This window comes from Marmota flaviventris, chromosome 15 (genome assembly GCF_047511675.1).
Source record: "Marmota flaviventris isolate mMarFla1 chromosome 15, mMarFla1.hap1, whole genome shotgun sequence".
Lineage (NCBI taxonomy): Eukaryota > Metazoa > Chordata > Mammalia > Rodentia > Sciuridae > Marmota > Marmota flaviventris.
The window spans coordinates 31,355,940-31,370,084 of NC_092512.1; the positions used below are offsets into that span (position 1 = coordinate 31,355,940).

Here is a 14,145-nt window from a genome sequence, read left to right on the forward strand (position 1 = left end):
AAGAGGTCTTTAAATTCACACTCTTTAACAGTGGAAATACTGGGGGAATTTGGACCTATCATACAGTGCTCAAATTGCAATTAATTCAATCCTTAAATGTGGAAAGTAAAGTAGGCTTTTCTTAGTAATCTGTCATTTCCTCCATGTATCTATGGTTCAGTGCAAGGGAACATTCCTACAAGTGTTGGCAGGTGGAAAGGTCAAGTTTTGGTCCCTGACAGAGCTGACGGGCTTATATTAATAGGGATTTAGCAAATTTCAAACAGGATCATGATTATTTCTCAACCATGAATGATGCCCATTTTAATTATTCCACAATTCAAACCAGTATAAGCTTAATTGGGCAGTTTAGAAATCATTAAATCAACTGACAAGTATAATTTGTTTTTAATAAGTTATAAGACTATTATGCTGCAAATCAAACACAATACCCACACAATTTGCTCAGAGAAACCACAAGGTTATTGACATTTCTTAATCCATTTATCACACCTATGATTAAGCTGTACTTCTTGATTCTGGCTTGATTACTCCTGACAAAACAATCACAGAATTAGGGCAAAAGTGAACAAAGAAAATCTACAAAACATGGGGCTAGCTCCATAAAATCAGAGTCAGCAAGCTTATCTAGCACCTTGTAAGAACTAACAATCTATAGGAACATCAAATGAACATATTTTCTTCCTTCTGAGTTTACTTCCTGCTGCTTATTAAAATCTAGTTAAAACTGTATAAATGACTAGTTTAAGAAATCGGATTTCCTTTGAAAGAAATCTGCCTGTGATTTCCTTTAGCCTCATGGTTTAAAGTGGATTTTAAATGGCCTTAAAAAATAATAAAAAATAAAACTCCATTAAATATCCCCCCCAATACATCTACATACAGAGACTCTCAATACAAAAAGAAAGAAAAGAAAAAAAATGAACTTAGATACTTGATAGCTTCAAATTTCACTATCTTAATTTTAAAAAAATGCACATTTCAACATAGGCACCACTCTTCTAAATTTGTAAAAAGCTGAGGGTCCATTTAAGGAATTGCAGCTTCCATGAATAACCAGAAACTTCAGCAGCAAAATAACTTTCCCTAAACATTCTTGTGACCCAGAAAATATAAAAGTCATCCGAGTGTCAGAACAAACTTCAATTCAAAACAAAGTCATTTTTCTCACAAACTTCCTTTAATTGAAACCCTTAGAGCAGTTATCCATTTTAGTTTCTGTGCTCATAGATAGTGACCTTTCTGCCAAGATAGTTCTGCTGATTAAATCAGTCTTCCTGCCTTTACATGAACAATCTTCTTGCCCGAAGAGAAGGTTCCAGCTCAGTGATGACCCAGTTTCATGCTGCACTATGTCACCTCCAGCAATACCAGTCTCTTTTTTCTTGCAGTATTTTTTATTACAGTATTTTCATTTTAAGTTGATCTTTTTTATTCTTATAATTAAAAAGTCTGGCTTCAAAATGAGAAGCATACAAATTATGTGATAATAATTTAAAATGTCTAGTGTTCTGCAATTAAAAAGCAGTTGAATATGTGGTCTGATTTTTCTCTTTTTAGAGTTTTCAAACTAGTCATTACAGTTTCAATTTTGCCAGTCTCTGAGAATAATTTCTGGGGAACCCCTAATTCTATTGGCTCTCTTTTCAATATGTAAGCATCCTGGGGATAGTAAGACGAATCTATATTTAACTGTGCTTTGCTAAGTTTGGAATGTTGAAAGTATTCTGTCCGGAAGATAAGGCAAAAGACATGATCATTGGATTTGATATTTTAATAATTTCACAGATTAGCAAAATTCCAAAAGGATATTATTTTGCTAATGATCTATACACATACATATATACTCTTGGAAAGAGTATATATGTGTATATGTGATATATATATATATATATATATATATATATATATATATATATATATATATATATATATCTCCCTACCGATACTACATATTAAGGCATCATTTTGCAAAAGATTCATTATAACACAAGGAAAGAGAAAAAGAAGAAAATAAGGCAGGAAGATAGTGGAAGGAAAAATGAGAGAGAGAAAGGTGGGAGGGAGAAGGAGTGAAAGGGAAAAGGAAGAAAAGAAAAGAAGACAGCCACTTTAACTAAATAAGTAAAATTTCATGAAAAACTAGTGTTCTTTTTTTTAATGGGTCTGTTTTACCATTAATAGTAGAGACTAGTGCTTACGAAGCCACTTGATGAAATCTCTGTCAAAAATCTAAACTAATTTTTGTTTTTAAGAAGAGGACTTCATCTGAAAACACGTGCAGAGGCTAAGCTCTTTACCACTGGTCAGCCTATCCAGATTCTTCCCTTGACTTTGCCACTGTGTACACTGTAGTCACAAATGAGTCATTCTACTTTCAGGAACTTAAGCCCATAGAAGGCTATATGGTAGCCACGACATATGTCTTACTTACCGTATAGGAAGGTCATAAGCCTATGTCCTATGGAAAGAGTATTTGTTAGTCACTAAGAAGACAGATACTGTGTATGTTAAAAATGCTTTTAAATCTATTCATGGTGATCAGAGATGCAGAAAGTGTGCCCTGGTATAAGGAAAGTTTAGGTTGAATCTTGACACATGGGTAGTTGATCATAAGGATTAAGGAGGTGGAGGTAACTGTGATAGGCACAAGGAAAAGATACATAAAGCCCATAGTACATCACTCAGCATAACATCTTTGGGACACTGCAGGAAGTTTGGTATGGCTAGATGGTAGGGGGACCTTTGAAGGAGAGAAAATAAGGTCAGAGCTTGAAGAGCCTATGGACTAATGCCCTATTGCGTTGGGAAGGAAGAAGCACTGAGAGCGATGAGATCCACCAGCATCAAGAGGAAGGCTTGCTTCACTTCTCCTGAGGGCAGACATTACAGTGCCTCAGTGGTGCTGCATGTTCATGCATAATCCATGCACACTAATACTTGCTGAGTACTTGTGAGTTCGAAGCACAGTTAGAAGCACTTTACATGGATTGTCTCATTTATGCCTCACAACAACCCTTTTATGAGTACCAGTTTTATTTCCTTTTGTAAGTGAAGATACTGCGTTTTGAGATCCTAACCACCTTGTTAATGGTCAATTAACCAGCAAAAGGAAGGAGGTCTAGACATCACAGTCTGGAGGCTAACTTCCTCACTGATTCACCTGCCTTTGTGATTCAGTATGACTGAACTTCAGCTGCCATATCAATGATGGAAATCAGTTAGGAGTTTTGGAGCTGATCTTATTACCTTTCCTGCTATGCAGGTAGACACAGGTGTACTGTTTAATAGTTATATTTAAAAAAAAACTTCACTATAAAATGTTCTAAAATTTGTTAATTTCCCTGATATTTAATATTTAACACTCTACACTCTCACTTAATATACATGCTCATTCTTCTTGTGGTGGAAATGAAGAGCTTCCGAATCCTTCCATTGAAGGCAATGTGGGAAGGTAACTCATTAAGTTTCTGCTCATTTTCTTCTTCATGCTGCAAATACTAATTCCATTAGTATTTTCATAAGGTAATCCTATTCCAAGGAAGGGGAAACACAACTATTTGAAAGAGCCTTTTATTAATATAGCCAATGCCTTATATTGGAAACCAGCCTAATTGATTTCTCAGAACTGAGATAATTCATCAGCTAGAATGTTTATAACAATTGTATAGATTTAAACATATTTTACAGGGATAACCCCCTCTGTCACCGATCTTTCTTAATCTCTTTTATTTTTCTTCAAAAACTTATCATTCCTTGACATGTGATAAATGTCTGCTTATTTATGGCTCATCTTCCTCATTAGAATATGAGCACCTGATAGTGAACTTGGTCTTGTTTACTCATGTATTTGTTGTGCTTTGAACATAGCCAGGTGTGCAGTAGGCATAAGATAAACATTTACTGAATTAATAAATGAATGGAAGCACAAGTGAATAAGCATTTTCAAATGTGGAAAAGTTTGAGTTGTAAATATATTCCCCCAAGAAAACCAGAGTTCACTCATCTGTATATAACTAGAAAGTACCAAGCAAAGAATATTGCATGAGTAATAAAAGGTGGTATCTTACAAGGAGAAGGTGCTATAGTGAGATTGATTTAGGATGAAAAGTGGAGACTGATCCGTGAGCGCAAACAGGAGATCATAAGGGCCCAGCGGGATTGCCCAATGGCAAGGTGAGAACTTGAGAGGGAATATCACAGTTGAAGGAAAGATCCAGAGATATTACTTGGATACCTGTCAGCAAAACAAGCCCTCATCTGACCTGTTTGGAAACCTGCAGAATAGAACCTTGGAAGGCTAATGCTTTTTTTCCTCCCTTCTCCATGAAGTTGCAGACAATATTTACATAGCATAAGCAGCAAAGTGGAGCACTGACACCTCCACTCTCTTTTATAGAAGCAAAGAATATATTATCTTTACTCACTATTCTCCTCAGTAGGAATTCCAGCCCTTCATGAACGCCCTGAAGCTTCCAAAACTCTTCCTTAAACTGCAATCTTAGAACAAATGCCAAGGAGTGGGAGAAAAGCAAGCAGATCATGGGAAAGAAGAGAGGAGGGAAGGGAAGGTACAGGGGAATGAAATTGATCAAATTACATTATGTACATGTACAAATACAGCATAAAAATTGCACTACTATGTATAATTACAATGCATCAGTAAAAATATTTAAAAATATTTTTAAAACTTAAGAACTTAAAAAAATGTGTTCATAGTAGACTCTCCCCTCTTTTCCTTCACTGAGAAGGGCAAGAGTTAAGCCATAACTATTTCTAATTCCTCCTTTCTGGTCCCCATCATTTAATTGGCATTTAACTATGTTCATCAAACTGTACAAAGTGCTGGGTGAATGAACTTGATGGCATCATTCCCTTCCCATAGGAATTGAGACCTGGGATGGAGACAGACACCCTAACACAGGTCAGAAGCACAAGTAAGTATGGATGCCAAAGGAACCTACAGGCAAGAAGGCAAAGAGTATGCGGAGGGAGTCTTGTTCCGTGCAGCCTATGAGGAGTCCACAATCTAATGAAGTCCCTCCATCTGTGAATTTTACCGCCCTGTGAGCCAGCCTTCCCTGCCTTCTCTGGCCCTTGTTCATCTCTTGTCCCCCTCCTGGAGGTTAGGGCATTCTGCCTTGTATTCTACCTACCACTGTGTTCCTTTAACCAGCCCACATGATGACCACCTTCAAAGCAGGGCTGGGTTCCGCCTTTCTCTGCATTCTTACCTGCTTCACCTACTCTGCCTCTGCACAGTAGGGCCTGATGGGGACTAATCAGTGTTTGGTGTTTCACTCAAAGACTCTGATTGCAGGGACCTCCATTCAAGAGCTGTCCTATTTCCTGTTAAACATAAGTCCTCAGTATGGAAAGACACCAGCACCTTTGACTAGTAGTCCCAGAAGCTGGGAGATATGTATGAACTCTTGCTCTTGATCCCTGAAGCAAGAAACAAACATTACATAAAATCATACACATCCATCTAGGGAGCGATAGTTCATTTTTTGATCCTGTATGCACAGTTTTCTACATAGCTCTAAGTTTAGTTTACATTTTTTTTAGAAGTCTTTACTTCTGAATTCAGTAATCCAGTTCTCTGAATCCAGAGCAGTAATATAAACTACCCAGATATTACAGCATAACAAACATCTGAGTTTATTATTTTGTTTCATGTCCTATCTTTAAGTAGGGGCTGTGGTTTCAAAGAGTATATATATTTTATATACATTGTCAAAGTTATGTAGTTTCATCTAGCTTAGACAAAAATTGGGTAGTGAAAAATTCTACTTATTTTTCGTCTGTTTTCTCAGTACTGCAGGCTCACTAAGTCATTTTTTATTATTTTAGTTCTAATCAATAATTCTTTTTTAAAATAGAATTTCAAGCATTTGAAGGGCTTCATATCTAATCCAATGACTTTTTTCAAATTTCAGGACAGAAGTTACAAATAGACTATGAAATTAAGGAGTTGAGATCCCATTTAAAAATGGAATCTTATTCAGAGAGAAAAAGAATGATCAAAACCTGATAGTGAAGGAACTGCTTTCAGGGAATTTTTTTTGTTTGAGCTGTATTGGTATGCCAATGTGTATATACCAGGTAGTGGTGTTAAAATGTATTAGGCAGGACATTTCAGAGGGTCCTCAATATTCTCTGCCCCTCTGGTGGGAACACCTGTATAATCCTCATTACTGTGAACATAATGGGTTTTGTTCCTGTAGTTAGACTTTGTGGACCTGGATGTAGAAAAGTTTTCTGGGTGGGCCTGACCTAATTACACAAATCCTTTAAGAGCAGAGAATGTTCTTGGTTGACCCTAGGGGAGGAAGTCAGAGGTTCAAGTGAGAAAAGTTTGATACAGAATTTCCTGACTTGAAGATGGAAGAAGCCACTTGGCTCAAAGAGCAAGCAGCTAGCTGAAAGTGGTCCTCAAATGAGATCCAGCAGGGGAATGGGGGGAGGTGTCTGTCCTAGGACTGCAACAATTGAATTCTGCAACATGAATGAGCTTGGAAGCATATCTTTCCCAGTTGAAATGCCAGATGGGCACTAAACCTAGCTAGCATCTTGATTTGAGTCTTGTTAGGCCCTGACCAGAGAAGCCAGCCATGCCACACAGACTTCTGACCAAAGAACTCTGAGCTAATAAGTGAATGTCGTTTTCAACAGAAAGATACTGATTTGGTCTAACTCTTTCACTGCACACACACACACACACACACACACAAGTAAATAACTTGTGCAAGATGGTATCATAAGTGACAGACGTGGAACAGGAAAAGCTCTTACCTAAGCTGCAGTCCTGGTATAGTGATTACTATCCTTTTAATTTCAATAGAGATTCTTAATACTTTACATCAGTAATCAGTCTCTGTATCCCTCTTTTTTATAAGTCAAGGAAATTTTATTATGCCTGTTCTTATTAAAAAGTTATGAGTTTATGCTGTGTCATTTTTAATGCTACATTAGGCTTAATACATTGCTGTTATTAGGAATGATTAAGAATCTGAATCTATTATGTATCCAAGGAGGCTAAAAATTCTATTTCCTAGGGTTCTCTCAGAAGGAAGTAGATCCTATATATAAGTTCCTGGAAAAGAAGAGCTGTGAGATCAAAAAGAAATTTCTAGAGAAGTTACCACCGTCACTCATTAACAAACAAGGGATACTTAAGTGACTTCAAAATTTTTCCACTTCTTTATTTTCTTATTTGAAAATTCTCTTAAGTGCTAAAACTATTGCTTGAGTTTAAATACAGTAAGCAACACAGAACTTCATTGCTGAATTGAAGTGTAGTACTGTACTTGGTCACAAGAGGGCTCCCAGGCTTTTCCAGCAGTGTGAACCCTAAATTGATCTTGAAAGACATCTTTCAATGAAAGGGTCTGTTGGGTGGTGGATGGACTAGTTAGCATAATTTCCCTCAGTGAGATTCTCTAGAAATTATGATAACATATTATTGCATTGTATTATCCATAGAAATTCCTCCAGTCTACCACCATGGAGAGGATGGCATCCTTTTCAGTAACATAGAAAGCTCGTTCTGAAGTGCCAAAGGTTAAAACGCGAAGTTTATTTGCTGAGTTTAGCATCTATAGCTCATAGGTCCTTCTCAAACCTCTCTAAGGCTCTATCCCTCATCTATAAAAAAAGAGTGTAACACCTATCTGTCAGCGTTGTGTGGGATGAATTCAGAGGTACTAGTATAAAGCTCAGTGGTAGAACATTTGCCTAGCATATGTGAGGCCCAGGATTTTCATACCAGAAACCTCTACCCTCCCACACACAAAAAATAAAAGATAGGAATTTAACTTGTTTTTGGTGTATGAAATTACCAATATATTGTCTTTGCTATTTTTGGTTTTGTTTATTACCAATATTTTTTGAAGAGATACTGAGGTAGATTTGTTTTGCAAAGAGAATTTTCAATTACGTGGTTTCTAATAATTAAGCCTTGAAAAATCATATTTTCAGATGCAAATTAGTAGAAGAATTACAGTAAATTTGAAGTTCAAATGTCTCTTTTAACATAGTAGACATGCATTGGCATTGAATATGAATCAAATTGTTGCAAATTCATTTGCTAAAAATTTAGGCAGAGGTGCACACCTGCAATTACAGCAGGTTCAAAGCCAGGATCACAAGTTCAAAGCCAGCCTCAGCAACACAGTGAGGCCCTGTGTCAAAATAAAAAAAGGAAAGGGTTTGGGATATGGCTCAGTTGTTATGTGCCCCTGGGTTTAAACCTTGGTATGGAAAAATTAAAAAATTTACTAGGAGTAATGCTACTTAAAATATTCAGTTTCAGTTTGTTTTTTTAGCAATTAACACTTCTGTTTTTCTACTTTAGTTTAGTAAGTGTTTCTTTCCCATTTTCTAATTTATAATGAATATTGCGCTTGTAGGATAAACAATTTTCTGAAGGCAAAGTACCATCTCTTCTTAGTTAATAAATCAGAAAAGCAATAGAAGGTGAGAGATGTGCTTAAGGTTAGGAGATAAGGACGTTGACAAATAGACAGTATGAACTTTATGGGCTTTTCTAGGTGATTGGTTTTTAGAAATATGCAGTCACAGTTTTAAAAAGGGAAATATTCACTTGTCTACACTGTCTTATATCAATCCTTATTACCTGAATATGGACATCTTCCACGACATCATGTTTGTTGCCTATTGAAAAATAAGACTTGAAAAGTTGAAAAGAAGATTGAGTGGCTATAGGAAGGAGACATAAAATAGAACAAAAGGAAAGCATGATTGGAGCTGCCAAATCCTGCAATAACATCAGCCCCACATGGAAACCACTTAACCCAAAGACATTGGAGAATAACAAAGTCACACAGAAAATTGAAGTCGGATTCAGAACTAGAAACATGGTCTCCTATCATTTCTAGATAGATAAACTACAATACCTGAGAAAAATTTCAATTGCTTTTAACAAACAGTACCATATTGGAGTGGTGGGGATAGTGGATGCCAAGGAAAACATGGCGACCTCCTTGATAAAACTTTGGACAACACTTTAAGTCACAGTCTATACTTTTACAACTTTTGAATATGATCAGATTCCTTTAAAATGAAGTAATATGCAAGGACAAAACAGCAATCTTCCTTGGTGGATTTATCTCCCCTTCACATCATCGTGTTTAAGACCTTTTATCTCAAATAGACATAAGATATTGAAAACTGTTATAATTAAAAAACATTTGTCAAAAGACTTGGTAGACAAACATACATACACAAAAGTTGTTATTTCAACTTGTTGAGTCTGATGAATTACTACTCCAAAAACAAGTTCAAAATTTCAAGATATTATTCTATCTGAAAAAAAAGAAACATAATGCCAGCAAGAGCCTATTCACAACCTACTACTCTCTCATATGAAGACTTCTCTATTCAATTACTCCAAAGTTAAGCAATGTGCAAAACCAAACAGACCCACAATGTAATTCTTCCTCTTTTACAATGTAATAACTTTCTACTTTCGTTGTGGCTTTGTTCATTATGGGCTGGCATCAACCACTGTCTTAAGAACCTGACAGAACAGGGTCAGAAACTTGGGAACCTCGAGGGGAAATGAAAAGAACAAAATCAAGAAACAACAATGGTGTTGGCTAAGAAATGACTAAAATGAAAATAGTGGCACTTGGGCTGGGGTTGTGGCTCAGAGGTAGAGTGCTTGCCTACCATGCATGAGGCACTGGGTTTGATCCTCAGCACCACATAAAAATAAAATTTAAAAAGAAAATAGTGGCACCTAAGCTGAAAAATTGGACAACCTAATATATATATTCCCCTTAGGCTAGGATATAGAAGATCCTTAAACCTGCTTCTTCATCCAACTTTTCTGAATGTTTTCAGTGTTTTTCCATCTTCCTGTTCAGACTATGTAAGAAAATGTCCAAAAACCATCATAAAAATGCATATATTAGAGAACAAGGGGGTCACTTAAGTCAGCAGATCCACAGACCCACAATGCCATTTAGGTAGATTTTATCAGCTCACTTGCACAAAACATCTACATAAACTTACCAATGGTGTAGTACCTCTTCAGTTCACTCCTTCGGGAAGGATGCTTTTGGGTATTTGCTGCATTGTTCTGCTCTTCTTCAATGATGGGAGTCTTGGGTGCAGGGGGTTTACTAGTTTGGGGTGTTTGCTTTCCTGCACCAGCCAAAGGATTGAACCCTGGAGCTGTGATATCCACCGATTGGGACTTCTTCTTCAACCTACAGATAAAAAACACCACAAGCCATGAATATCATCTCAGGAGACACATTTGTTTCATGTTTATTTCCATCATATTTTTTTTCAACAACAGAGTTCTATGTGGCTTGAAATAGAACCAGATCTATTCAGAAATTATAAATCTTCCCTTTAGTATTTTAAGATAAATTCTTCATCTTTGAAATCAGTTGGAAATAAATCTTTTGTCTAATCATTTTTGAAAGGTCTCACTAAAATGTACCAAATTGTACTTCTAATAGCAAAATAAAAGGGGTTGGACAAAGATAATGTGTTGGACTATTCATTTCTGAAGGAAGTATAGTAGAGTATCACTTAAATAATTGTGACTCATATAAGATAATGAAATGATTATTTTTTAACTGGAGGCTACTAATGCTTTTTGGTTTACTATAAATCAACATGATAGCTTTAAAAACTATAAAATTCACATTTTTTTTATCCATGTATACCCAATGACAATAAATGTGTTGCTCACTTTGTATGTGTTAGAGAGCTGATATTAGGCCTAACATGAAAATCAAAAGCCATGAAATATTTTCTACCCTCATCTACTTTTCTTTTGGTGTAAAATCACTGGTAAATGATATGAATAAAGTTGAAATATTTCAAGCTAATAACTAGTATAATTAAACCTTAAGCAAGTTTACTTTTGGCCTTTGGACCTTCTGGAAGCTAATATTGTTTTTTGTTTGTTTGTTTTTAAGATTTAGTTCTTTATTGAAAGCAATGTGGCAATTGTCTTTATTATCTGTGATAATCACTCCGGAAAACTTGCAATTTCCTAAATGCTTTGTACATCTTCACACCTCCACACTTTATTCAGGCTTTTCCAATATCTTGGACTCTACTTCCTGTCCCCCTGTCAGACCCTGCTCAGGCTTCAAGGATGTGGTCTCCTCTGGAAAATTTCCTATGCCATGGACCTTTGTAGCCTCAGACCATCCAGCAGAGAGGGTTATTCATAGTTAACCTATTGCATCAAATTTATCAGAGCAAAAGCATATTAAGGGGAACACAATCTATCAATTAGTAAATGATTTTTAATGAAAGAAGTCTTCATAAGTTTTAGTCATTTAATTATCACCTACATCATTAATACCTTATTGTCTACATACCACATATATTATATACTTAACATTCTTGAAATAGACTTATCCAAATTTTTAACAGATATATTAAAAAATGCTCAATGGCATAATTCGTGAGAAATGCCATTCATGATAATGCCACATTGCACTCATAACACCAAACAGAATGGCTAAAATATAAAACACATGATACCCTGGTGATAAGAAACAAGTCCAAATCTCCGGGTGCATAATGGTGAGACCATTCTGGGAACATGTCTAGCAATGCCGCCTAAAGCCAGAGTTATGTATCTTTACATGTCCACTAAAAGATACATCTCAGAATGTTCATAACAGCGTTTGTAATGCACAAAAACTGAAAACGACCCAGATGTTTATCAACGATAGAATGAAATTTTATTCAATGGTGAAAATGAAGAACTACAATTACTTGCAAAAATATGGATGGTTTCCATAAAAATAATTTTGAGCTAAAGAAGCCAGATATACAAGAGTATATGGTACATGACGCTATTTATATAAAGTTCAAATGCGGGCATATATATGTGAGAAGCCATTCCACTGATGGTAACATGAAGATGTTCTTGGATTCTACTAATGTTTTGTTCCCTGGTCTGGGTATGTGGTTCCAGAATGGATCGGCTTGATGAGAATTTCATGTTTCAAAATTTTTGCATTTTTGTGGGGCTATGTTACACTTTGATAAAACTTTTCCATAAGATAATAAAAGACTTTTTAAATGTACTCATTTACAATGAAATTATATATAGTTACAGAATAACGAATGCCACAAAAAGGTAATAGTAAAAATAAATACAGTGAAACTTTTGGGTTTCCTTTCAGCTTCCCAAACACTGAGAGTAGAATAGAATCTAACTAAAAATGCTTTCCACAGTGGGGATGGCTGTTTCCCAATTCCATCCCCTGCCTTTCCAATGAGCTGAAATGGATTGTTCACTGATTTCTTGAATAACTGATCTTTGTCCAGGGATATAAGGTGAACAAAACAGGAGAAACAAAAAACCCACTGTTGAGCAGCCATCATTATTGTGGAGGGAGACCAGCAACAAATTAACTAAAATATAAGAAATCAGGTGGTAGCTTATATTATATAAAACACTAGATACCTTAGCTGATAGAGTTCCACATCACTTCAAAATGTCCAAGTGTCCCCCAGTGCTTTTCATAACCTCCTTGGAATGAGCAAAGAACACAGTGCTGGATGCCCAAAGGCCAAATGGAGGAGAACATGACACTTTGTTATTTTCTTTCTTCTTTCTCCCCTTCCCCACCAAGCACCTCTCCCACCAGAACTTGAAAGGTATCAGGTTTTATCATTGTTACTGAAGTTTACAACATTACTAGTAGGTTTTCTGGCTCACTGAAGAGGAGACTTCCATTTGCACATTCTTAGAGAGCAGAACTGTGTGGGTAATTGAATTACTCCCCAACAATTCTAAAAATGACTATTGTGGTTGACAAGGAAACCTGCTAAATGCTACCTTCGATTTCCAAATTGCGTGAAAGGGGAAGTCTTTCTAAGTTTTAAACAATGTTCTTAATTAAATGTGTTAAACAATGTAAATATAGCATAATGGAATATGTAGGTGTGCATAAGATAAAGTATGCTTTGATAATAAATGAAACATTACAAAAGAGACAAAATAATAACTTAATAGGCACCTAAAGTATCTTTGTTTAATGTACTTTGCATTTCCAAGGAAAATGAGTGCCAGTATCTTGGATCAAGAATAGGAAATGAGTAAAAGGAGCCATCCCTCTTGGCCTGGCTTCTATAGGAAGGTCCTCTGATAGTTCATAATTCTTGCTTTCCTACTCCTCCAAAGAGGCATTCCAGCATCTCCTTTCATCATGGTAATAGTGTTAGAGACTTTTCTGAGGCTCAGTTTCCTCATCTGTAGAACAGGGATAAACTAAAATCTTTACCCAGAAGATGAAGTAAGCATTCTCTGGAAAAGTGCCCTGAATAAGTACCCATATGGGAAGGTCTCACTGATGCAAAATCCAATCCCTGTGCAGGGGGATGGTGTAATTCTTTAATATCTCAGGGACATTGAGGACATTAGGTCATTTCCCAAAAAATGCAGCTCCTCTGCTGCTGCATGGTGGTAGATAAACATGGAACCTGCAGGAGCTGCACTGCACTTGGTGGGGCTGGGGGGAGGGGCTGTCACTCATTTTAGAGTGTGGGTTTTTGGGAAAGGAGTAGTGGATATGAAGAGAACAAGTTAAAAGGAAGTCTCTGGTTTGGTGAGTAATGTGATACTCATTGGTAGTCTCCATATCTTACAGAAAACAAACACCCTAGATAGTCACTTGAAAAAAAATATGCACATGAATATATATTTAATCTGTATCAGACTGACCTAAGACACCATAATCAGAAGCAGAGGTGGACCATGAGTAAGTAAGGACAAGAAATGCCAAAGAAGTGTGAGGAGTGTTTTGAGTTTCTTATTCTGACAAATAGGTCCAAGCCCTTTTCAACTAGTTCTCCAAAGAGCAGAAAAGCCTAACAGGCTAATGATGAAGTGTGAAGTCACAGGAACTAGAGAAAAAAAATGGCAGAACACTTTTAACACCAAACAATTTAAACAGAATGACTCTCATAGTAATCAGCTAAATTTTATCCTTGCAAGATTTATTTCCACTTTATGAGAAGCACAAGAAATCGTGAACTCCTTTTTGAAGCACCTTTTGAGTAGAATACATGGAGTTTTCAACTTAAATGAGTTAATGGACATGTTGAAGCCTAGGGTTCAGGCCAGTAGTAATGGAATGT

General features: G+C 36.3%; 1 protein-coding gene across 2 annotated transcripts in view; it reads right to left on the reverse strand.

Moving 5' to 3' along the window:
* Oxr1 (oxidation resistance 1) overlaps nucleotides 1-14,145 on the reverse strand; it is a 327,871-nt gene that overhangs the window by 202,602 nt on the left and 111,124 nt on the right. For both annotated transcript variants that reach the window (XM_071602183.1, XM_071602182.1), the window contains exon 2: nucleotides 10,039-10,235. In XM_071602183.1, the coding sequence (XP_071458284.1) occupies nucleotides 10,039-10,235 (197 nt within the window). The remainder of the gene's footprint in view (nucleotides 1-10,038; nucleotides 10,236-14,145) is intronic.